This window comes from Anarrhichthys ocellatus, unplaced genomic scaffold, assembly GCF_004355925.1.
Source record: "Anarrhichthys ocellatus isolate YVR2014 unplaced genomic scaffold, GSC_Weel_1.0 scaffold7, whole genome shotgun sequence".
Classification (NCBI taxonomy): domain Eukaryota; kingdom Metazoa; phylum Chordata; class Actinopteri; order Perciformes; family Anarhichadidae; genus Anarrhichthys; species Anarrhichthys ocellatus.
The window spans coordinates 9,060,399-9,084,407 of record NW_022280037.1 but is presented as its reverse complement, the minus strand read 5'-3'; the positions used below and the strand labels follow the sequence as shown (position 1 = coordinate 9,084,407).

Below are 24,009 nucleotides of genomic sequence, written 5' to 3'. Positions count from 1 at the left end.
CACACACACACACACACACACACACACACACACACACACACACACACGCACACACACACACACCTTGTTTATGAGGCAGTTGAACTCCATGAGTCGGCAGTCCTTCCTCAGGTCATCTTTAGGTTTACACATCATGGTGTAGCTCCGCCCATCTGAACCCTTCAGACTTATCTTCTTAGGCTTCTGTAAGGAGGCCAAGATCTCCACCTTCACACAAACAAAACACATACACACACACACACACACAGGTTAGAGGTACGAGGTATCAACAGTTCAAGATGATTTCTGTGATCATAAAATCTGAATTTCTCAGATAATGCTGCTTTATGACTCTTCGTAATGGTCATTCCTCCTAAAACATTTATGACAACTATCAAAATGATCTTTCCCTCTCTCTTACGTTGTCTTCAAACCCGTCCAGGTAAGCCCAGTGTCCGGGGAAAGCGTCGTGCTGTGTGTTTGCCCCGCCAGTAGAGGGCAGCGTAGGGATGAGGACCGACTGCAGCGGGATCAGGATCTGGCTGAAGGTCGGCTCCTCCACCAGACGTTTTAGCTGCTTGAAGTGAACGCTCATGCTGAGGGTGGTGCTGTTGCCATCCACCTGAAAGACACATTCACAGAAATATATATTCAAGGGGATCAAGACATGTTTATTTGATCTAATCTAATCTAGTCAACCAATAAAATGTGTTGGTCCACATTCACCTCGGAGTATTTTATATCGAGCTTTTGAAGTACGTGAACTGCATCTTTATGCTGTGGCTCCACAACCCATTAAAAATCAGTATGAAACTATGCATTTATGAAATAAATCATACCTTAGGGTGCCATGCAAACCAGAAAACCACGGCACGAAGGTAATAAAATGAAATTAGGCTGTATCATATTTACACATTAGTCATTTTGAGGTTAAAAAATGAATCTTTTTAAGATTAACACTTGACAAAGTATAGTTTACATAACCTTCATAAATCTAAAATTGCCAGGGTTTGGAAGTGAACTTTCTTTTTTAATTCTATGTAATATAATACTATTATGTGTATGTGTGTGTGTGTGTGTGTGTGTGTGTGTACCGGCTTGTTGCAGAGCTCCAGCAGCTTGTCAGTCAACCTGTTGGCATCTCCAATGAATTTCTCCAGAGACTGTTTGAGACTAATTGCTTTCTTAAGGATCTGATTACAACGGTTCATACGCATCGGGTAGGAAGACTGAAAAAAAGACAAATAAAAACACACAGAGTCAGGACTGAATGTGAGGTAATATGTCTTTAGAAAAGCAATTAGTAGACTTGGGACTTTATGCAGGTATTAAATCAGCTGGTCAATCAATCACACAATAAGTATGAGGGATTTGTAATGTTTGCAAAGGGAACTGATCTGACAAAACACATTGTGGCATACACGCAGTATAAAGTATACACTTCTAGTAGATGGTGGTTGTGCAGATATTCAGTGTTTAGGAGTTCTTCACCATGCCTCAAAAGATTTAACTGCAGGCATTCAGCACACAAGTTCCTGATTATCAAGGCAACAAAAAAAACACACACACCCACACACACACCTACCTTGGAGACAGCGGCCATTAGCCACATAGCCTGTTGGGGGTACGCCAGGAAGACTTTGGCCACGATGGTCATGAGGACGGTGAAGACCTCGTCGCTGGAATGGCACACCCTGGAGATGAGCTGGGAGAAGGCTGTGAGGAACTGGTACGGCGCCAAGTTGGCACAGTGCTCGCTCACCACCGTGTTGATTTTGCCCAACTCCTGTCGCATCTGTCTGTCTGCTCGCCCCGCTGTGGTGGAGGGATGTGTGGATAGTGTTTGAAGGTGTTTACATATTGTTTTTTTCTGTCTTCGCTGTTAGGCATAAACTGCTAGTGAGTAGGACAGACACTAGAAGTATCTCATTGCCCTCTGTGTATCTTTATTTAACATTAACAGTCCCTACTGGCCACCCACCTTTCTCACACTCACACACTTTGGCTCCAAAATCCAGCCAGAGAGACAGCATGCGAGGCATGGCCTGGTAGATGTACTGGTTTCCAAACTGCAAGGCTCTGGGAGGGAGACAACCCAAAAATAAATGCATGATAAAGAAACTAATGAGTCCATGGTGGAGTAAAGACTTTGCTCATAGACTGAAGGGTCTCGGCATCAGAAGTAAGACAAATAACTTACTTTCCAAAGTATGTAACGATATATCGGATGAGGTTCCCTTGTTTCTCCAGCTTGTTATCCGTTACCATTGGCATCACTTTGTCGTAATACTTGGCCAGGTAGAAGTTTCCATCCTCCCACTCAGGCAGAAGGTTGGTCACGTCCTAAGAAACGCAACAAGCACACTTCAAAGCAGGGCTGCAACTAACATTTTATTGCTGAATTTGCTTATTTTTTATTAATTAATCAATTATTCGGTTGGTCTAAAAAATGTCCTGAGGGAATTCAGTTTACGATCACGCAAGACACAGAAAAGCAGCAACTTCTTGCAATTGTAATAGCTGGAATAGGATATGTTTGGGATTTGTGCTTGAAAATGACTTTGTACTATTTGCATTATTGCCTCTACAGTCTCCAAAAATGTCTCAAATGAATCTTGCAAACTGTTCAACTGTGTTTAATCAAAGCCTTTGTCCTGCAGCGGTTCATCCCCTCTACAAATATCACGGCTGTTACCTTGTACGCCTTCATGATGGCATTGGACTCAAAGTTGGCCGTCTCCTCCATGAAGCGTCCCACCAGCAGCATGGCCCTGCTCTTGGTCTGGAGGCTGCGAGGGTCCGTCAGTGGCTGATCCTCGGGGAAACACTGGGCCACGCCCTTCTGCAGGACGATCAGGGCCTCGTGTACATCGCCCTGTCGACACACCAAGATTTGTGTGAGTGCACATTGTGTATGACAATCATATTTTCCTTTAAAAAAAAAAAAAACAACAACTGAATTGTGAATAGGAAAGCACAAAGTTGGTTAATGATTAATGAGTTTTTAGTTGTAAAGCAGGTGCAAAACAGGGTCAGCTTTACACAAGAAATGCTGATTGTGTATTTTAGACAAGGAGGTGCAAACTGTGTTGAAAGGGTCGGTTATACCTTGGACCAAAGCCACTTGGCCTTCTCGGTGACCAGCTCGGCCAGGTGTGTGTTCTCTGCGTTCAGTAGTGCATTGAAGGCAGTCTGGTGGTGTCCTGCCTTTCTGGCCACGCGGGCACTTTGCAGCCAGCACTCCCCAACCAGCTCTTTGCTCATTGGCCTGCACAGAAAACACGAGGCCTGATTTGTGATGTGCCCTGAACTTGTTCAATTGACACTGATATTTCTTCAGGTTTGCGTCTTAGTCAGGCGCTAAGATCTAAAAGAGGTTGGCGTAGATGCTACAATAGCATCAGTTATATCAGAGCTATATCAGTTTCTACATGCTTACTGTGGTCCCAGGCTAAGCAGGGCACGGCGGAGGGCCAGGACCGGCTCCTTGGCCCTGAAGGAATTCTGGGTCATCTCCAGTCGATCCGACCAATGAGGAGGCAGATGACTGAGGCTGGGGGCGGAGCATTCCCTCTGTTTCTGCAGCTCAGTAAAACTGTGCTCCAACTCACTGAGCATGTGGAGCCTAACCAGACACACATTCACAAGTTGTTGATACAGACAACCAGGAAAACTAATAATGACACGCAAAACGTAACACACACACAGACCTGACGATGTACTCGTATCCTCTCTGGTAGGTGCCACACTCGTAACTGGCTGCAGACAGAGGGACGACCTGTTCCTTCCTCACCAGCTTCAGCTTCTCATAGAAAGTCTCGGCATCCGGCTTCTTAGCCGACAGCAGTAACTGGCCAAGCCGTACGCCCCAGGTGTTGGACGGGCGGTCTGCAGACACAATGGTAGTGCAAAACTTAAGTCATTAACTGTTGTGTTTCACTAGATATCACAATAGACAGTTCAATATGTTGCAGGTTTCATGGATAAGCGGTGTGTTTTATTACCTGAACTCAAATAATCTTCCAGCAGGTCCCATTTACCGAGCTTCCAGGCCGCCTCCACTCTGTAGGTGTTCAGCTCCGACTTCCACTGGTGCCTTAATATGTGCAGACACAGCTATATTCAGTGGATCTTAACTGACATACATGTTGTCTCGGTATAAAATACAATAGTTAAGAAGCCATCAAGACCGTCTCCACCTACAGTTAAAGTGGATTTAACTTGAATTAAAACTAAACTTCAGTGAGTATAGGAGATGCCATAATGTACAATATGTGTATGTCTGTGTCTCACTTGCTGGCCAGTACTCCATTGACCTGAGTGATGACTGTTGACAGCTGTCCCAGGCCGAGCATAGAGGTCATCACCCCGTGATAGTGACCAATCTATACACAGAGGGATAATAATGAAATATGGAAAGAATTACAGAAAGATGCAACAGTGTAACAAATAAGAGCTGACAACACCCTGTTATCTTTTATCCTGATATAACCGATAATATATATATAGTGGCCACTTCTCTCTTATATACTATTGCTCTGAACCTTTTTTTTGTCGTTACAAGGAAAGTTAAGAATGAAAGGCAGAAACAGCAAGGTAACTAAACATGGTACTGTGTGCATGTGTGTGTACCTGGTCCGACTCCAGCTGTATGGCCCGGTCATAGCAGGCGGTTGCGTCTCGGAGCAGGCCGATGCTCTCGTGCTCCAGTATCTGTTCACGCAGCGACGGCTCCTCCCTCCTCAGGGCGTTGACCCCCCTCACTCCATCGGGCTCATGCATGGCAGCGTACAGAGTCTGCAGCAGCCATTCATACAAAATATACATTTCAGAGAGCTGCAACTTCCACTTAACAAGGGATAATTCAACATTATTGTTCTTCTCCTACCCTCAACCACACTTTTGTCAAACTTGGTGACACATTTGTATTTACTTATAAAGATGAGCTTAGTAATCTAACAGCAAGGATGTGTTAATAGCAAATAATTTTGTCCTCTTAAACAGGATTTGATATAGTACCAGAACATATAGACTTGCACTGTTGCACTTAATTAACGTAGGTCTATACACGAAGCATCAACATATATTTGTAACATTCTTCTAAGCAACCAGTAAAAAAATCCAATGAACTGACCTGCAGGAAGGTGAGATGGTCCTGGATGTTCTCTTTGTTTTCTAAGATGTATGCTTCAAAGTGCATGAGGGCGCGAGTGTACGCTTTGGATCGTAGAGAAGCCTTGGCCAGAACGTCCTGTGGAATACCCTTTAAGAAGGCCACCACACGCTGGTACTCCCCGCTCTCTGCAATACAAACATTTGAGCTTATAATGAGTTCATCATGCAGGTCAGTGAACAACAAGGATGCACGCAATTACAATCAGTTCATCGAAACTAAGGCGTCAATATTCCTGAACTAATCATGAAGTACATTTTCCTGTAAATAATTGTGTGATCTGTTGTCACTGACTTAGGCGACACACAGGATTCAACTTAAGCCGACTGATTTAATAAACGGGGTCAATAACTTAAAAGTTATTTTACTGTAACTGATGCGTTTCAACACAGCGGTGAAAACCTAGACACCAGAGATTTGTGCATCGGGTGTCTCTCACCGTTGTGTTTGGGTTTGGAGTAGAGGATGTGGCGGCTCCACTGTGTGAGGTGAGACAACATGCTGAACACGGTCTGAGTGCTGAGCTGCGATAGGCTGGAGGCCGTCTCCTGACCAAGACCCCCTCCTCGTCCATCCTCCGCTGTCAGCACGGCCATTATCTCCTCCGTTACCTGGAAGGAGGCGTGTTATTAATGCCAAAAATAAAACAAAAGCCAAAAACCGGGATCAACAGCTTTTGGGAGAAATACGGTCCTCACCCCCTGTTGCTCTGCAGGTGTGCAGCCCAGCAGCATGTACAGCAGGATGTGGGGCAGCAGGTAGATTGTGACCTTGTAGTCGTGTTTGATGATGAAACTGCAGCAGGTGAACACTCGGCCGGCCAGCTCATGTCTCACCTAAGACACGTAAAATGTGTGTTTGTTGGTCTCAATGTGCTTGAAACCGTTGCATCTTTTTTTCGTGAACAATTGTCATGTGACAGTTCGTCAAGAATTGTCTCTGTAGATATTGTGAGCTCCATTTTGATATTCAAAATGTCATAATGTTATTAGGTCAACTGCGAACAAAATGTCTTCGGAAAGACAGAATCAGTTCTGACAAAATGCAAAGTGCTAAGAATCTGACAGATTTTGAAGAGACGGATACATGATCAATGAGTTGTGTATCTGTTTGGCTCTGCAGAGATGAACGATTAACCAGCTAACCTTGCTGATGAGGTATCCGGCCCAGGTGGCTGACCAATCAGAGAATTTGCTGCCTCTCTTGCTTAAGTACACTGGCTCCTTCAGTTTGGACCAGTTCACCTCCTTCTGACTGCTCTTATACCTGAAGATAGAGAGGGAGGAGAGATAGGGTAAGAACAAGGACAAAAAAGAAATAAGGGATTTGATATCTAAATTACGTGTGAGACAATTACACGACAGGATCAGAACGTGTACGTGCTGCAAGTCTATGTGTGTATAAATGTGAATACCTGCTGTTGAGGTGTGGTTCCAGTATTTCTTGAATCTGCTCTGGGAATCTCCTCCACAGACGGCGCCCGGGTGAGTCGGTTCGACCCTCACGACACTCAAAGATGGACAGCAGCTCCTACAGGACATCGACACAAACACATATTACAGGCAAGACCTTACATAAAACTGAAGGAGTCTCTGTCTGTATGAATGTATGTCCTTCGACTTTTTTGACAACTTTTTATCCGATCAACTTCACTCAGGTATATTTCTGAGGACCAAAGGAAGTGTGAGTACCTGAATTGCATAGGCAGCAGAGTCCTGTGCTCTCACATCATCAGCGTAAGCCAGAAAAGTTCTGGTCAGTTCAGTCAGCAGGTCGTAGGCAAAGTTGGGATCATCAACTCCACTCTGTTCACGGAAAAATATACCGTCTCCAAATGCAGACTTTTACTTAAATATGTTGGAAATATTGCCATAGTTATAAGCTACCTACTGTATATATCTATTTTATACATGCACAGCTTTGGGCTTTTGTCTTGCTTACCACAAAGGTGTTGCGGTCGCCGTGGGTGTGAGTGTGTGACAGATCCAGACGTCCAGGATCCACGGCCCCCAGCTCCCCCAGACACTCCCCACAGAGGAGGCGGGCCTCTGGGGACGAGTCCTGGCAGCCCTTCAGCAGCACTGACACCAAGCTGGAGATGACAGGCTCCACCGCTTCACTCGCACAAACCTGCCGCAGCAGCCACTCCTGCAGTCCAAAACATATTTATGGTACGCTTTATGTTGGACTCTGGTCCTTTTAGAGGTAGTCGTCTAACAGTCTGCGTGTGCGTGTGTGTACCTGCTTGCTGTGCATCATGTCCCTGAGGCTGGTCAGCGCATGAACCCTGACGTCGACGTTTTCATGCTGCACGGCCCTCATGGAGAGCTGCAGTGCTGCGGCCAGGTCACTGCTGCTGGCTGTCAGCTGGATGGAATCAGAGTGTATTACCATTTAGTGCATACTCTTATGTTTAACCACGGATATCAATAAATAATCCTCGTCGCCATCTGCATTGACTCCATCATCGTGAGCATCCTCTTGTCCACACTGACCTTCTTGTAGTTCTGCAGAACAGTGTGGATGTCTTTCAGCTCTCGGTGGTTGGGCAGGAAGTAAATCTCATGGAGGTAGTCGTTGACCTCTTCCCTGTGGGAGTTTGTAAAATGTTGTTTAAACATTTCACTTCGTATGTATGATTTAGATGTGTAACTTTCTGCAGAGGACCAGTTTGGTCATTTTTTTATTTGTTTGTGTGTGTGTTACCTGTTGTCAAGTATGAGGAAGCGGATGATAGCAGCAGTTTCTTTGGGCTGCAGTGGGATCAGGGGCAGGAGTGCAACAATAACATGACTCAGCAGAGGGCCCAAGTGTGCCGGCTCCACGCTCCTCACAAAACACTCCCACGTCCTGTCCACACAGGAGGAAGGAATTAACACGCAGAAGCGAGGCTCTTGAGCTAATCACACAGGATTGTGGTGTGAATTAGTAGACAAAGAGAGCTCTATCAAATATGCAATCATGTTAGAAATCGCCTTTTTCTGGTCAGTGGTTCAGCTATCTCCAGCAACCTTCTCATACGCCTTAACTTTGGGTGGTGAGGGAAGCTGAATAACAGAAGCAGAATACAACAGATATGCAGTTTCCTTGGGACCTAAACATGAGTTTGTGTACTGACTGGCAGCAGAGCAGAGGGAAGTCCTCTCTGTATCGGAGGCCCGTGCGGAGCGTCGTCATCATCTTTACTCTGACAGAGCTGATGTGTTTGGAGCCCATCAGCCGCATTAGAGCCATCACACTGGTCAATGCCTGTCCAAAAAAAAACAAACAGGCGAACTCTTTCTTTTTACACTATGCAAGCTGAGCAGAGTCCCAGTGGACAAACAACAGCATTTATCAAATCAGATTGCTGTGAACGATATTGACTTCAATTGGTAGCTCTGTGAACTCTCTGACTGAAACAATACATTTTCAAATATCAAATTAGTTGTCGGGCGAGGATCACACACCAACTTCTTGCGGTCCTTCTCTCCTGCGCTGGAGCTGAGCAGCTGCATGTTGAAGAAGGCAAGAATTCCCAGCAGCTTCGGCTGCAGGTAGTCCGCCTGTCACACAATGACCAAAGAAGGAAAAATTAAAAAAAAGAGTGGAGATTATTGATTACTAATTATATAATAATCATTTACTATATATATATATATATATATATACACTTTTATTTTAAATGTCATGTGCATGTAAAGTTGTTTACCAGAGTCCAAAAAGATCTCTAAAAAAGTGCTTTGTTTGTTTGATCTGAAGTATAATAAATGCATTGTAGTTTGTTTCAAACGCCTTTGGAGCTGAGTGACACTGTCTGTTATAATTTCACAGCATGTCTCTATTACTGTGTATTTAGTGAAAAGTACAAAATAAAGCTGTAATAGCACATTCCACTCTGACACGTACCATGCGTTCTGGGATGGTGATGTCTCGGGGACCCTGGTACGGGTCATCATTGGACGCAAAGGAAGCCAGGATAGCCAGACCATTAAACACCTACAAAGAAACGTAAAGAAACAATAACTAGTTTTAAACTACGTAATTCATTACTGACATGTATGCACTCAAGAATATATTCTGAAAAAGACTTGTGTACATGTGTGTGTGTTTGTGTCGACCTGTTGGTAGTGCTCTCCCAGGCGCAGCAGCAGCTCGTTGTGAAGACCCTGGAAGTCTTGCCGTAGCAGAGAGCCCAGTTCAATCTCTGTCTCACTCTGAGAGAACAGTAGGAAAACAAATATGTATCAGTCTGGTAATCCAATTGTTTACTAGACAACAAACATTACTTTATTATCAGCAAAATGTCTTTTAGCCACCTAAAACGCTATATTTAGAATATTTTCACCACTTTACCTGGCCGTCAGACAGCCCTTTACGACGGGGAACTCAAGTCATTATATCCATCTACGCTCTCTTCAAAGCCACAGACTAGTTGCTCTGTTGTCTCCACTGTAGGGTAATATTTTGAATACCTGCAGGTAGTGGAAAGCCCTCTCCAGCTCTTCTTTAGTGCAGGAACAGACCAGATGGCTGAAGATGTACTTGAAGTTGTTGATCAGGATCTCTCTCCTGTTTGCCTTCAGCTCATTGGCCAGGGTACGGATAAGGGCGGAGCCAGTCGAGCTCGCTTTGGCTGCCAGGTAGGGCAAGAGCACCTGGAGGGTCCTCTGTACAGACAAGTATCAAGCATACATGCTCAGAAACACGCATGTACATATACATCATACAGTCTCAATGTACTATCACAGCACACTGTAGACTGTATGAACGGTTTACTTTTGTGTGGTTAAAGTACGTGCATGACATACAGTGAGGAAGCGGTGGAGGTCCGGGAAATCAAAAGCGTGTGCGATCTGAGCCAGGATGTCCAGAGCAAGCTCTCTCTGATTGGCTGATTCGCTGCCCTGATCCGGTGTGCTCCGCAAGGCCGACGCGTGACGAGAATGCAGCGACTCCACCAGGAACTAAACACACAGAAGAAAGTTAAAGTTAACTAGTTAAATGCAGCACGCCCCTGCATCTCTGAGACGCTGCACACAGATCCAATTCTGTTGACGTAAAAAACGAATTAATCTCAATGAAATTCAGCGTGACAATCAGGAAAGAATACACTTCTCAAATAACTCTCCACCTACAGATGCACACAATCGTTTGGAGTCCTTGTTACGCTACAACCAGTACCATCGTACTAATTGAACATTAACACTAATTGGAAAACAAAAGCATTACAGCAAGCTCTGCTGCACGTTTTTAAACAAAATGACTATAGTATTGTTTATATATTTCATTATTATTCATAGCATTCTGGACTGAGAATATATACATTTCTCCATGACCATCGGCTTATAGCCCAGATTTATTAGAGCAGCATTAAAAATTTTTATACCTGGCAAATTGGGTTCTTGTACTGACTGAAGAGGGTTTGAAGTTTAAGACCTTTGGCAGTGGCCAGGGATCTGATCTGAGCGTAAGCCGCTACAGACACCGGGGACGACTTGGACAGCAGACAGTGGAGCAGCCGCAGCAGAGAGAACGACACCAAACTACCCTGAGACGCTCTGTCAGCAGAGGAGAGAGGTGAACTAACAGTAAGCAAACCTATTGTCAATACAAACAGAATGAAAGATGTAATGTACAATAACAATGACACAGTAAACATGCTGCAGAAGAACTTGAAACTATACAAACACATAATTGAAGATGAGAAAACGATGATGGTAATGTTGCTAGCCTTATGCCTTAGTTTATGCCACTTTGAGTGGTCCGCACACAGCTGGTGGTGCTATTCTGTTCTCTAGAGGGAAGACACCCGTACCTGCCGATCTCTCCGGTGGTGAGGATCAGAGTGTTGCGCAGGTCGTCGTCTCTGTTGAGTTTAGCGTTGTTGAATGCCTCTTTAAGACGGGTGACCAGTAGCTTAGATAGCAAGAAGAAACACACACATCATCAACCTCACCATCATTTTCAATATCAATAAAAAAGCAAGTATCTATATACAAATCATAATCCCCAAAAGGCCAGTTCTAAAATGTATGAACCAAGTAAAAATGTAAAACCTTTCCCCTTAACTACATTCAATATTTTATGATGTTTTGTCTTAAAATAACACGCTTATAATGAAAATAATGGGGTTTTTTTAGACATTAGATTCTTACAGCTGGGACTGTACCTCACTCAGAGAGCCCTGCTCGGAGTTTCTGCTGGTCTCTGTTAGCAGGAAACGCACCGATTGGCTGAAACGTGTTCTGACCGCTGGATCCGAGTCCTCCATCAGACCAATAAGAGCACAGAGAACTGCCTGGGAGTCGCTTCCTCCAGCAACCAGTTTGACATGCTGGCAGAGGTGAGGCAAAGCTTCGAGGAAAGCTAAGAAAGTGATATAAACAAGTAAATAACCTGAATGAAATAATGCAATGCAATGTATTGCATATATAATTAATGTAGAATCTTTTAGGCTTTCTTGTAAAAGCTCATTATTGAAGCAAACATCACACAATACCTTGTTTAACACTACTTGGAGCTTGCTGTTCGAGCAGTGGCAGGAAGGGTCTGACAACAGTAGCCCTGAGGGATGGAGAAGTATTCCCAGAATGCTCTGCTGCAAGGCTGAGTTGGTGGCAGAGGATCTCAGGAAGACGAGTGGACTCTGTGTGGGTGTCACTAAGCTGGGAGAGGTCTGATTGGATACAGGTCAGCTGACCGATTATCCTGGCAAGCTCCTTCTTCACCTGCTCTGAGCCGTCCCCCATCCTGGGACTGCAAATGGTCAAAATGTGCAACATGAACATAATGGAAAAAAAAAGAAGTTTAAAACACTTAAAATAAGCACAATATCACTGAAGAATGACAAAACAATGACACTTGGGCAAGTGGCAATGGTCATATTTGCGATTGTGTGCATATTGTTTATACATATATATGTGTGCGTACAGCAGAGAAGTGCTGATGAGGTTTTGGTGCGAGTTTCCAAGGTGGTGAAGAAGAAGAGGGAAGGCCCTGACTGCCGCCGCTCTCCTCACGTCATCTGGACTCAGCAGCGTCTTGGACAACACGCACACCCGCCACGTATCACACACGCCACGACGCAGAAGGGCCAGCAGTGACACACAGTCCGCCTGGATCTCAAACGCTGGAACGACACGTCAAGTTTGACGTCACTACAAATAGTCACAATGCAAAGAGCCTGCTAAAAGTATTCTATAGCAATTGTGAAACGTCTTTACAAATATTTAGCTCCTGAATTCACAAAAAAAGATACAGCTACGGGTGACCAGAGACGCCATCACAAATTTCATTTTAGTGAGATGTTTCTGAGTTGTGATGCAGAATAAACACTCACAGTAACAGAAGCTGAGTCTATTAGCGAAGACCGGCAGCCAGGAGGGGAACCCTGAACTCTTGTAGGCGGAGAGGGACTTGTTCTCACACACCCAGGGAAGAGACAGCAGAGCACACACGCGCCGCTGGAGCCCATCCTCGCTGTTGCTGTTCACTACACACACACACACACATACACAAACACACGCGGAGATGAAAACAGATGGAGATCAATGAACTGTACTCAAAAGGATGTGCTTCGGGGTTGATTTCTGCCATATACTTTTACATTCATTTGTAGGGAATAATCTAAATAACTGACAATATTCTTTAGAGGGGACAAATAGTAGAAAAATAACAAATAAAAAGCATAGGAACAGGATGTACAATGAGTGTACATATCCTTACTTGTCAGGTAGAGGATAGAGTCCAGGACCTTAACAGTAGTCCGGAAAGCAGACTGAAAGTAGCTGTGGTTTGAGTCGGGTTGAGGACCTCCGTCTAACACTGACTGACAGCTCTTCAGCGCCCTGCCCAGAGTCTCAGAGGGCACCCAGAGGAGAGCAGAAGGACTGTCAACAACGAGACAGAGAAACAAAGAGTGGTATAATAAGCTCGGTGAGAGAAGAAATATCACAAAACTCCAGCAACTTATTCTTACACTGGAGAGTCAGTATTGACGTTATGTAGTAGGAGGGCTGGAGTGGCAGCAGGTGTAAATGTCTGTGTACTACCTGGTTGGAGAGGAGCAGAGGGCTGCCAGGTGGAGGATGAGGGCCAGACCCTCCAGAGCACAGAGAGTCAGTTTGGTTTCAGGGCCGTCAGAGTTCAAGAAAGTCAGCAGCTCCTCCAGACGACTGTTCACCACAGCCCAAACCTCACTGCCAACACGCATGTCCACCTCCCTTAAGACACGGATACACATGATTTAAGTCAAAACCCAGTCTCTACTCTCTTTTACACCACTGCACTACTTACTACTTCACAGAACACAGATGTGAATGTTTAGGAACTTACGCTGCTGATGTTTTTGTTGTTTTGCCGACGGACTTGGTGGCAGATTGGCAGGATTTCTTGGCAGCAGTCTCTCCGTCTCTTGACTTCTGCATCACCGCGGCCGTCTCAGCCTTCAGTGCGGCTCGGAGAAACCCCTCCGCACACTGTGAAACACAAGCAGCACAGATATATGTGAGGAGGGCGAGAGAGAAAAGACGTGACGATGTTTATAACAGCAAGAGAGAGAGAGATTTCTAAAAAAAAAAAAAAGATGGTGAACAGAATCCTACTTCAGCCTGAGCTTCTGTTCCGACGGTGCGTGCCAGCGTCCTGCAGACCTCGGTGACTCGCTGCCTTCTTAACAATGCGGCACTTTCATAAACTACGGCGACGGACAGCAAGAAGCTGAACAGCAAGCAGAGTGATTCGGTAACCTCTGACCCCAGCTTGACATCGGAGCCTCCGAGAGCACAAACACACTCGAACATCTGCGAGAGATGGATGGGCTCAAAGCGTGAATGAGAGACACCAGACGACTGAAACACACAGCGAGTCAGGTGCAGCAGCTCTCCTTCATACGGATGCTTCTCATCTAAGTTTGTGTTTGTTGTGTTCGTGTAGGAATGCGTTTCCAGCAACTGGAGGTAGGCTGTGAAGAACTCGTGGCCCTGCATCTCAGGAAACCCTCCCAGCTCCACAAGTCGACTCAGCATCGCCATGGAGCTCTTCCTCAACCTGGTGTTGCCATTGGCAAGGAAGGAGCAAGCCGCCTCCCAGGCCACACTGACGTCACGGCGGGAGACGACTCCCCGCAGAGTGTCGGTTACGGCACCGATTGTCACGGCGCTCAGCGACTCCAGGGCAGCCGGCGAGGAGAGAACCAGAGGAGAGGCGGTGAGGTACGAGGAGGCACGACCGGGGGAGATACCGAAGCGCTCGAGAGTTACAGGCCACCGGCTCCGTTTGTGAATGTCCAAAGTGTGTCCGCTTCCTGCCAGTGTGGAAATGTGAGTGTACAGGATGCCGCTGAGGTCCTGGGCCAAAGAAATGAGCTCCTGAGTGAGGTGGCTGAAGATGAACGGCGCCCTGGCTCTCAGAGTGTGAAGCAAAGAGCACAACACGGCAGAGACCCGCCCGTGGATGACGTCACAGTCTGGAGCTGCTGCCACACGAAGCAAACGAACAGCCACCCACTTACTGAAGTCTGAATCAAGGGAGGAATGAGGGGACATCAGAGGTTGAAAAGAAAAGCACAAAATAATAATAATAATAATAATAATAATTGAACATTTTTGACATGTTTAACTTCTTGTACCAGTACAGCTCTGTGTGGTGTCTGGGTACTGCGATGGCTGGCAGGCAGGGTTGGCGAACATCAGAGACGAGGATTTGATTATATGCTGCACAAAGTCCAGCAGCATCACACAGGCCGGCTCTGAACTGGACTTCTTACTCAGCCCGAGAGCAACTGGAAGAACACAGATTTGATTAACACAACTGGTTCACAACCTGGGGATCAAGAACCTTCCTTCCCCTGATTGGTTACAAGATCAATCTGAAAAGTCACAGTACGATGAAAGGGTTAGAAGAGAGGGAAGCACATACTTATGCTACATAAAATTACCTTTTTTGTATTAATAGTTGTTGGTGCAACCCCAAACTAGGCAAGAATAATACGAGGAGTCAGACTGTTACATTTATGATCATTCATTGCCAAATAGGGAGGCCTAAGCTGGACTTCTGGGAGAGCACAGGCCAAAAAAAACCCAACCAACAACAAACAAACCAAACAGCCCTGGTTGGTCGTGATTATGATACAAAACGGCTATTACGACAAAAACAAATGTAACAGCATAGATATTACCTTTCTGACATGTAAGTGGCAACAGCATACAACTCACCTATAAACTAATTTTGACAGAAAAGTCCTGACATAAATGTAAAAGTAGTAGTAGTAGTATACAAAACAAAGACAGCAAAATTGTGGCAAGAGGAAAAGGACATTAAAAAAAACTCAAATATTGAAAAGATAAGAGTACAAGCAAGATTGGTTGAACATACATTGCATAAACATCTGCCAGTTTTCACTAAAAGCTGACCACTAACGCTTTTATAGCTCCAACAAGCTGATATTTACTACTGCACTGTACTGTCAGGTGTTTCTGTTATTGTGTCCACCCCCTGCACGTGCTGGAGATTCCTGGAGACTCACCGGCGTCCACGTCCGTAAGTATCCGGTCGATGAACTGACAGAGGATCTGTCGAGGTGTCTGCACCGCCTGGTCGTACTCAGCCGCGCTGGCGCTGCAAACACCAACACAGTGTGACGTTAGCGGTGTTTATGGCTTAGCTTAGCCAACTTTTAGCCCGTTACTCACCTCGCTAGCTCCTGCAGAGCCGGTATCATGGCAGACATCTCCAGTCCTTCCATGTTTACAGTCTCTTGGTGTGTCGCTACTTGAACAAGCAACTTTTTAAAAAATATTATATTAATATTGTGAGGTAACGTGCTTTTTAACCAGCACACTTCCGGCGCTACATGTCCTGTCCGTCCTGTCCGTCCTGTCAAGTGTTTCGAAAACTTTCGCTCCAAAATGACGTGTTTGTTATGGTACGGCAGCCGTCGAGGGTCAACACACCTACGTTTAAACTCGAAGTGCAAACTGCTCCCCCTGGCGAAGTAATTGTTAATATACGGACCGAAAAAGTAAATACAGTACAGCGGTGGAAGACGTACAGAGGCATTTTATTTAGGGAAAAGTACAAGTACAAGTACCAGTAAGTATTCCCTCTGCAGAATAATCATAATCAGGTAATATTCAATTCATAGATTGTAATAGATACTAATTTATTGATGTGTAAGCATATTTTTTATGTTGCAGATAGTAAAGGTGGGGTGGTTTTATATACTTAATTTATTTGTAAATAAATATTGTTGCATTAGTAATCTGGATCTGTAAAGTACTTAGGAACAAAATCCTTGGAGTACAATATTTGAAATGCAGTGGAGTTATATAGAAGAAAATTTAATTAATCAAGTACAAGTACCTCAGAATTGTACACTTTCCATCACCATACATTGGCTACTTTTTTGTTTTGTTTAAATTGTGTTGCGTTCAAAATCCCTTTTGAGTGTGTTGCAGATATACTGACCCAGTCACCAAAGAGAAGATAAGTATTTGTGGACTTCATAGCATAATTCAATTTTTTGGATTTCCAAATTTTCGAGACACTATCGGATCACATCCAATGCTCCCCTTTATGTTGTCCTAAAATGTAGCTCAGTGTCTCTAAATCCACATGAGTATATTGGTTTTCTTCTTTATTTAACCAGACACATATAAGGTCGCTGGTTACATTTAATAGATTCTCTTTAATAATTTTATAGCAATATTCAATGCACAACATTTACAGATAAAAAGGATAGGTGCGTGTGTGATTCTGCTTTTCCTTCTGCTGTATCTCCTTTTCTGTTCATATAGCAGAATAAGTAAACAGATGTCATACACTATCAAATATGACACAGAAAAGAACAATTAGGAGCTTGCTCTGTCAAATCACAGGCAACAAACAAATGCTAATGCTGATGAGAAATGATTTACAACTTTAAGTACGTTTATTGTTTGCATGAAAAGAGAAACAGAGAATAACAGTGTCTTGCTCTGATCACAGAAAGGTAAAGGTTAAAGAAAAAAAATACATTGATGAGAAAAACATGGGGGGGAATGAAAAGCACACAGAAATGAAATGTATATTGGTGGTTGGTTTCCAGGTGGCTGGTTCCTGTCTGTTTCAGCAGTCGGCCTTTTTCATACCGTGGCCCATGAGAGAGGCGAACAGCGTCAGCACCATCTTGGGATTTACTTTCACCAAATCTTCCGGCTGCGTGTAGACACGAGCTCCGATCTTACGAGCCAATGAGATCGCATACCTGGGAGAGAAACAGAAAGAGAGACGAGAAGATGATCGAGTGACAAATACAAAGATACAGGGAAGGGGGGGGCAGTTGAGATTTTGTCTTTTACTTTGCATTGTTGAGTTTATCAGCATCCTTCAGCACTCCTCTCTCTGCTCTCTTCACCATGTTCCACTTGACGGTACCGGGAGCGATGGCGTCGATCAGGTCAATCACTGGCAGACTGGTGCTGATCAGTTTGTCCTGCAGAAAACAGGGAAACAGGGTCCAATGCAAATGTGTTTACTCATATACACCATGCATTCACACAAACAGACGCACACACACATACCTTGAAGCTGCTGATCTGTGTGTCCTTTCGTTTGTGGCTCAAGGTGGTGTTGACCCAGTTGAGGATGATCTGATCTCCAACCTTATCACCATCTCCCCGATCTGACAAAACCGACACTGTGTACCTGGAGGATAACAAGCAGGATAGACAACGCTAAGGAGCCATTGCATCCAAACCACCAAAATTGTTATGTCCCACAGCTTTGACCAGTGCTTGTACCTCCTCATCAGCTGCCAGACCAGCGCCAGGGTGTGCAATCGGCTCCCCTCGTTCAGGTTTTCTCCTCCGATGCCGACTAGAGAGAAATGAGCTACATCCCTGCCCAGCTCCACAGCATAGTTACAGTTCTCCAGCTGAGACACGAGAGGAAATACAATCTTACCTTCCTTTTATTTTATCGTTAAAATGTTTCTTTCTATTTCTTTAATGTGGACACCTTCTTCATGTTGGCCCCCAGGACAGGATAAGGTGGGTTGTTGACTTTCTTCCAGTTCACAGACACATTAACCTTCTCATAAAGCTGCATGATGATCAAACCATCACACAGGTCCCTGTAAGAGCAAACACACAGACAGTGAGGAAAACACGGTATCACTGCACTGAGGCGCATGCAGAAATGAATCATTGAACTAAAGAGGTGAAAAAAATACAAGATTTACACTATGCTAAATCTGGTTCAGTATCACTTAATCTAATTAACAAAGTAATTACAGAGAGTCACTTTATTTTGAGCATGTCATTTTCAGGCTTGTGCACTAAAAATGGGATTCTTGTTGGCGTTTAAAACTTTGTGGATATTTTACAGGCTTAGGCCAGTCTGTTATAGACTGTTTACATTTGATTACTTCTGGTCCAATAAATTAATAAATCAATGTGGGATCCAATATGCCTCTACCACATTCACATGGACTCAACTTCAGATTTTTTTTAAACCTGTCTATAACCCTGTTCATGACACTTATTATAAATTGGGACATTACAGCTTTGAAGTCTAAAGGGGTAAACTGGTACAGAGAAAAATGTGTGTACAGAAAGTGAAGTAATAATATTTCAGCTATATAACCCTTGAGCAAGGCACCAGTCTACAAGTAGAATACTTTGTACTGTGATAATATTAATAAAGATAATAACTTTTATTTATATGGCAACTTCAAAAATAATTTTAGAAAGTAAGAGCAAAGAAAACAATGCTTATACTCACAAGAGCAGAAGAGAACATGTGATATACAAATGTAATAACATAAATATAGATAAAAGGTAAGTGTAAAACTAAATAAAAGCCAATTTTTAAATGTTAGTATATCGAAAGAGGACACTGATGTTGCTCCCCTGATTTCCTAATTGCCCAGATGACTCTCTACCCTCATTACTGGTTGTACTGGTGCAGCCCATCAATAGATAAATGGAGGCATAAAGTTTCCATCCCTTGTCTTTGATAAGGTTATCCACATTGATGCGTATCTGATGACATACCAGAACAAGTGATTGACATGCGGAGAGACGCCCAGAGAGTTCATCCAGTTTCTAAATGTTTTCTCTTCGTTGGACTCAGCTGGAAAGATATGAAGAACATGATAAACAGCCACATCACGTTATCAACCAGCTGTTCCCACACAGTTACTGTCACCTGGTAGGAATGTTTTAAGTTCAGCGGTAGCTTATGTAAAGCAGATATGGTTTTATGGCTGGCATAACTAACCCTGAAATATTTACTTACTTGGGCTTTTTATTGGGTTTATGACCTGTGGGTTTTTCTTCAAATCAGTTCTCTGTACATTTACAATATGATAAGCATTCTGGCATGAGTGTGTATGCCAGCATTTTATGTGATGCAATGAGCAGCCCCAAGACCGTGGTATGATGCAACCTAATATTGGACAAAATCGGTGTCTCACGCTCTATGTGTGCAGTTCCTATGCCGTTGCCGCCATTGATCTGAGCCTTCTGCACGCCAGGATGCATGTTGTACAGGTTGGCCACAAAAGCCAAGTTGAGTTTGCTGTTCCCAGATGTGACGTCATGAGGAGACACAAACTGTCTGCACTCCAGCCGGGCCGCCTGCCGCAGCATCATCTCAGCCCTTCGGTCCAAATCACGCTCCTTCACATACACATAAAACATGACACTACGTACATATAATCATGCCAGAATCCAATGGGAAGGTCCCTATATTTAGTGTGATTTATATCTGTAGGATAATAGAACAGAGAGATTTGACATTTTCCATTCATCAGCTTTTCTTTGTGATTTTAAAATAAAGTGACTCACATTAATGGCGCTCATGTCGATTTTGACGCTCCTTTTGTAGTCTTGCTCCTCTTGAAGAGCAATCTGGTCCAACAGGTGGAAGTAGGCTCGTGAGTCCTACAGTGGTACAATACAAAAAGGGATTACACACCTTTTTTTGTGTAAATGTGTGTGTGTGTGTGTTTGTGTGTGTTTTCTGAGGAGGACCTTAATATCATCGCTGAAGTTGCTGATGGTGTTTGTTCCAGCGTTGCGTAGATGTTGGTTGACCCAGCGGAGCAGCAGCTCCTCAGGGGAGAGAGACAGCAGATGGTCCAGATTCTCCTTGTCTGTCACAAGGCCAATCAGACCTGAAGACACACATGCCATTAGTTTAAAACTCTCTATAAAAGGTTATAGTTTTTTAAATACACCTTGTGTGCGTGTGCGTGTGAACTAACCTTCGTTCCTGCTGATTTCTATATCAGCAAAGAGGCCGACCTTGATAATCTGCCAGAGCAGGCCCAGAACCAGGTGGGGTTTCCCAGCCATCAGATCATGGGCGTCAATGCTCACCACCATACAGCCGATCGCTGAAGCTGAGTTCAGTGCTAGGACCAGATTCTCCTACAAATTGTGGATCAACATGTTCATTTTTGCTCAAAATCAGAAATTTCATAGAAATAATTGTACCAGCTCACCAAAATGAAAGGCTGTGGCCCGAGTCCTCCAAATAATAACTAACTTATTAAACAACAACATCAAGTTGTAAAAAAAGGACAAATATGTGACTGTTCTATCCTTCCTTCTCCACAGAGGAGACATTTACAGAATATATATAATACATGATGTAGTAATAAGTTAATATATTACAAGATGGTATTGCACAGTGCAACCTTGTTGAAAGACCAATCTATTGTCTAGAGCTACACTTATAACTGTTACTGTCTTAGTTGAATAAAATCAAATAAATGTATCTATTTCTAGTTTCCTTTTAACTAGTTAGTGAGATACAAATGTTGTTTCTTAGTTTCCAGCCCTTTATAAATTATTGTTAAAAGTAATGCTTGATTTTTTAGTAAATACCTTTATTTGCTTTTTTTGCAGAGAGTTAGATGAGAGGATTGATACCATTCTCACTTTTGTCAACTCAGTATGAAGTTGGAGCTTTAGCAGCCAGTTGGCTGGAAACAGGGGGGACATAGCTAGCCTGGCTCTGTCCATTACTCATTAAATATATATTTTTTTAAAACTACAATTTCTGGAGCCTCAGCTGGTTGCCTGCAACCTCACAGTAAGCAGCCATGAAATAGTCTGGTGAAAAACAACTAGCTATCGAGCTTCTCAATTAACTCTCCGCCAGAGCGCAAACGAGCACGCTAGCATGCATGACACGTTTCTAAGTATTTGCAGTGTATGTGTGTTATAAGTGTTATTGATTTACTACTCACTGTCATTGTAAAAGTGGCAAGTTTCTTAGTGTTGATGACTCTTTCGTCAATCGTGTCAGGCTGAGACAGGTTGATCATTTTGCTGATGGAGAACAAGGAGTGTGAGTGAGTTATTTCAGATATGTGTAATCTCAGATTCGTCCGTGTGTGTGTGTGTGTGTGTGTGTGTGTGTGTGTGTGTTACCATAACAGGATGCCATCACGAACAGAGGTGAAGAGGCTTTCATCGTCAGGGTTCATGGGCAGCAGGTGTTGGCAGTCTTTGTCTTTTGCCAGGGCTTTGTTAATCCAGTTGACAAATGCCACCTTCTCCTCATCTACACACACATGATATAGTCACAGAGAGCTACACTTTTTGGCACACCGAGATCACAGCAATCAAAATTAGGAAAATCGACATAAAGCATGATATACATACAACAACAACAACAGCAACAACAACACACACAATGCATACTCTCTCACACCAGAGTAGGAGTGCTGCGTTCCCTCGCTGGAGTTTCCTGACATTCCTCCGAAGGAACGGATCCCATCTCTCCTTGTCACGGTTTTCCTAAACGTCTCGCTGAGCTCCTTGCTCTTCAGTTCTTGATAGATCTGAACATGGACAGGCTGCGTTACTCCATGCACGCTTTTGATGAATAAGTTGTACTTCTTTTGCTCACAAACTGCATCCAAACTTACAGAAACAAATTCGTCAAAGCTGATCTTCTCGTCCTTGTTGGTGTCTCCAGCGATGAACATCTCGATGATCTCTCGCACTTTGTACCCCGGCAGGGAGAAACGCGCCTCTCTGAACAGCTCCTGGAGCTCAAAGTCGCTCACGAAGCCGCTGTTATCAATATCTGAACACAAATAGACACAGAGAGAAACGCACACATATACAATGAGTCAATTTGCTCTACAAATATTAATCTTAAAATGATGAGCATAATATCTATTTGGAAGTATTGCACGCAGATAATAAAAGCAAGGACAAACAAAAGACTGATAATGCTTTATTGAGGTCTGTAGTTTCCTAATCATTTAATATAATAAGAATTTGTGAGTAATTTGGTACGAATTATAGGGAGAATAGAGACTGATATTTCAGTTTAATTGTTTTATTGCGTATAGTTACTGCTCCATTTAAAACCAAATAAGAGTTCATTCATTATTCATTTATTATGGCAAACTTTGCTCTTCATATATGTCAAATTGTTGCCTTCAGCTGAGCTGCTGTGCACTAAACAGGATTTTGGGCTTGTGATCCCCCAAATTGAAACAAAGTCATCATACGGCCTTGCCTTAGTGTGAACATGAGTCGTGAGAATTAGGAAGAAAAAGGACGGATAAAAAATTGTGAACAGATTTTTTTCGTTCTAGACTGAAATCTCAACAACTATTGCAGAGATTCCCTTCAAATTGCGTACAGACATTCATGGTCCCCACGGTTGAGGTTTTACATTTGCTGTTCAGAGGGAAATATCTCCATAACTGTCATATGTATTACGATGCAAACTAGTGCAGACATTTATGGTCTTTGTGGACTTTGTTGAGCCTGTCACTGTTCATCTCGTGTCACCTTTAGGTCAAATCCTCACTTCATATCATCCTCTGGTTTGTAAGAAAATACTTACAAAACAAATGACATCCAATCGGCCTCAACTGCACTTTAGCATGCTAATACACTAAACTAAGAAACAAAAGGTAGTCATTGATGAAAACACTGATGCTGTTTCAAATGTACAGATATGAAAACCTGTAGTATATTGCAAATACTTCATGTCTTAACAAAAGATCTGATATCAAATCTAATAATTGACTTAACTTGTTGCCCTTTCTGCTTAAACCATCCTCACACAAAGAAAAGTTGTCACGTTAAAAAGTTTGACGCTCACAACATGATAAACCATTCGACTGTAACGTTGCCTTTATTATAATACATGCACTGTCCAATTTTTATGTTCATCAACACATAATGATCAAAAACTAATTTTACCTCAGCTAACATAACCACAACTCTAGCAATTCATTGTAATTAATCTAATTGGAAGTGTACCAATGAAACAATGTCTCCATTCAACTTATAATTAGCACCAAATTTATTTCAAGAACTTTTGACTTTACAGTTACATGTCAGGTCATTTCAACATTTTAAAATCTCTGTCTCACCCTCTTTACTTGTTTAATCTACTGTGCTTTCTATTTGAGTATCATATAGAAATCTGACATTCCTTATTTATGTTGCTGACTATTGTCAGCATCTTTTTGTAACCATACAGTTATGTTGATGATAAACTGATAAAATCTGGCAACGCCTCATTATGAACAACCCAAGGCGATAAAAGTATCTTGTGTAAGAGTCATGCTTTATTGTCAGCTGTAAATGTCCTACTTAGATTCCTGTCAGTACAACTGTAGGGTCAGGTTAGGTGTGTGCGTGTGCAGGTGCGTGTGTGTGCATGTGCGTGTGTGTATGTGTGTGTGTGTGAGTGTGTGAGTGTGGAACTGACCAATTCTATTAAAGGCATCTCTGAGATCCTCGAGGTCATCTCTGGAAATCTGTGTGACATGACTCTCCATAGTAGCTTCTGCTTTGTGTACCTGAAACACACACACACACACACACACACACACACACACACACACACACACA

At 43.3% G+C, this 24,009-nt stretch overlaps 2 protein-coding genes across 2 annotated transcripts in view; both read right to left on the bottom strand.

The window, feature by feature from the left end:
- The window catches only part of atr (ATR checkpoint kinase), an 18,645-nt gene extending 2,634 nt beyond the window's left edge, over window positions 1–16,011 (bottom strand). Inside the window, exons 1-42 of the mRNA XM_031847595.1 lie at window positions 15,826–16,011; window positions 15,660–15,751; window positions 14,763–14,915; window positions 13,738–14,651; window positions 13,469–13,611; window positions 13,186–13,356; window positions 12,860–13,023; window positions 12,474–12,626; window positions 12,065–12,263; window positions 11,634–11,890; window positions 11,304–11,500; window positions 10,950–11,050; window positions 10,521–10,692; window positions 9,943–10,098; window positions 9,607–9,801; window positions 9,253–9,348; window positions 9,041–9,130; window positions 8,602–8,697; window positions 8,271–8,401; window positions 7,859–8,002; window positions 7,648–7,741; window positions 7,394–7,519; window positions 7,094–7,300; window positions 6,844–6,957; window positions 6,567–6,682; window positions 6,298–6,418; window positions 5,851–5,988; window positions 5,592–5,763; window positions 5,114–5,280; window positions 4,612–4,776; window positions 4,273–4,364; window positions 3,984–4,075; window positions 3,690–3,867; window positions 3,419–3,604; window positions 3,088–3,247; window positions 2,675–2,854; window positions 2,180–2,322; window positions 1,961–2,058; window positions 1,565–1,794; window positions 1,074–1,208; window positions 401–601; window positions 64–207 (exon numbers count right to left, since the gene is read on the bottom strand). Of these exons, the coding sequence (XP_031703455.1) occupies window positions 64–207; window positions 401–601; window positions 1,074–1,208; window positions 1,565–1,794; window positions 1,961–2,058; window positions 2,180–2,322; window positions 2,675–2,854; window positions 3,088–3,247; window positions 3,419–3,604; window positions 3,690–3,867; window positions 3,984–4,075; window positions 4,273–4,364; window positions 4,612–4,776; window positions 5,114–5,280; window positions 5,592–5,763; window positions 5,851–5,988; window positions 6,298–6,418; window positions 6,567–6,682; window positions 6,844–6,957; window positions 7,094–7,300; window positions 7,394–7,519; window positions 7,648–7,741; window positions 7,859–8,002; window positions 8,271–8,401; window positions 8,602–8,697; window positions 9,041–9,130; window positions 9,253–9,348; window positions 9,607–9,801; window positions 9,943–10,098; window positions 10,521–10,692; window positions 10,950–11,050; window positions 11,304–11,500; window positions 11,634–11,890; window positions 12,065–12,263; window positions 12,474–12,626; window positions 12,860–13,023; window positions 13,186–13,356; window positions 13,469–13,611; window positions 13,738–14,651; window positions 14,763–14,915; window positions 15,660–15,751; window positions 15,826–15,878 (6,936 nt within the window). The 5' untranslated portion in view covers window positions 15,879–16,011. The remainder of the gene's footprint in view (window positions 1–63; window positions 208–400; window positions 602–1,073; window positions 1,209–1,564; window positions 1,795–1,960; window positions 2,059–2,179; window positions 2,323–2,674; window positions 2,855–3,087; window positions 3,248–3,418; window positions 3,605–3,689; window positions 3,868–3,983; window positions 4,076–4,272; window positions 4,365–4,611; window positions 4,777–5,113; window positions 5,281–5,591; window positions 5,764–5,850; window positions 5,989–6,297; window positions 6,419–6,566; window positions 6,683–6,843; window positions 6,958–7,093; window positions 7,301–7,393; window positions 7,520–7,647; window positions 7,742–7,858; window positions 8,003–8,270; window positions 8,402–8,601; window positions 8,698–9,040; window positions 9,131–9,252; window positions 9,349–9,606; window positions 9,802–9,942; window positions 10,099–10,520; window positions 10,693–10,949; window positions 11,051–11,303; window positions 11,501–11,633; window positions 11,891–12,064; window positions 12,264–12,473; window positions 12,627–12,859; window positions 13,024–13,185; window positions 13,357–13,468; window positions 13,612–13,737; window positions 14,652–14,762; window positions 14,916–15,659; window positions 15,752–15,825) is intronic.
- A 175-nt stretch (window positions 16,012–16,186) lies between these two features.
- The window catches only part of LOC116383947 (plastin-1-like), a 9,520-nt gene continuing 1,697 nt past the window's right edge, over window positions 16,187–24,009 (bottom strand). The window contains exons 3-17 of the mRNA XM_031848165.1: window positions 23,867–23,957; window positions 22,056–22,216; window positions 21,839–21,968; window positions 21,556–21,688; window positions 21,372–21,453; window positions 20,382–20,547; window positions 20,149–20,291; window positions 19,963–20,058; window positions 19,590–19,794; window positions 19,168–19,246; window positions 18,131–18,245; window positions 17,914–18,047; window positions 17,695–17,818; window positions 17,473–17,606; window positions 16,187–17,378 (exon numbers count right to left, since the gene is read on the bottom strand). Of these exons, the coding sequence (XP_031704025.1) occupies window positions 17,240–17,378; window positions 17,473–17,606; window positions 17,695–17,818; window positions 17,914–18,047; window positions 18,131–18,245; window positions 19,168–19,246; window positions 19,590–19,794; window positions 19,963–20,058; window positions 20,149–20,291; window positions 20,382–20,547; window positions 21,372–21,453; window positions 21,556–21,688; window positions 21,839–21,968; window positions 22,056–22,216; window positions 23,867–23,957 (1,932 nt within the window). The 3' untranslated portion in view covers window positions 16,187–17,239. The remainder of the gene's footprint in view (window positions 17,379–17,472; window positions 17,607–17,694; window positions 17,819–17,913; window positions 18,048–18,130; window positions 18,246–19,167; window positions 19,247–19,589; window positions 19,795–19,962; window positions 20,059–20,148; window positions 20,292–20,381; window positions 20,548–21,371; window positions 21,454–21,555; window positions 21,689–21,838; window positions 21,969–22,055; window positions 22,217–23,866; window positions 23,958–24,009) is intronic.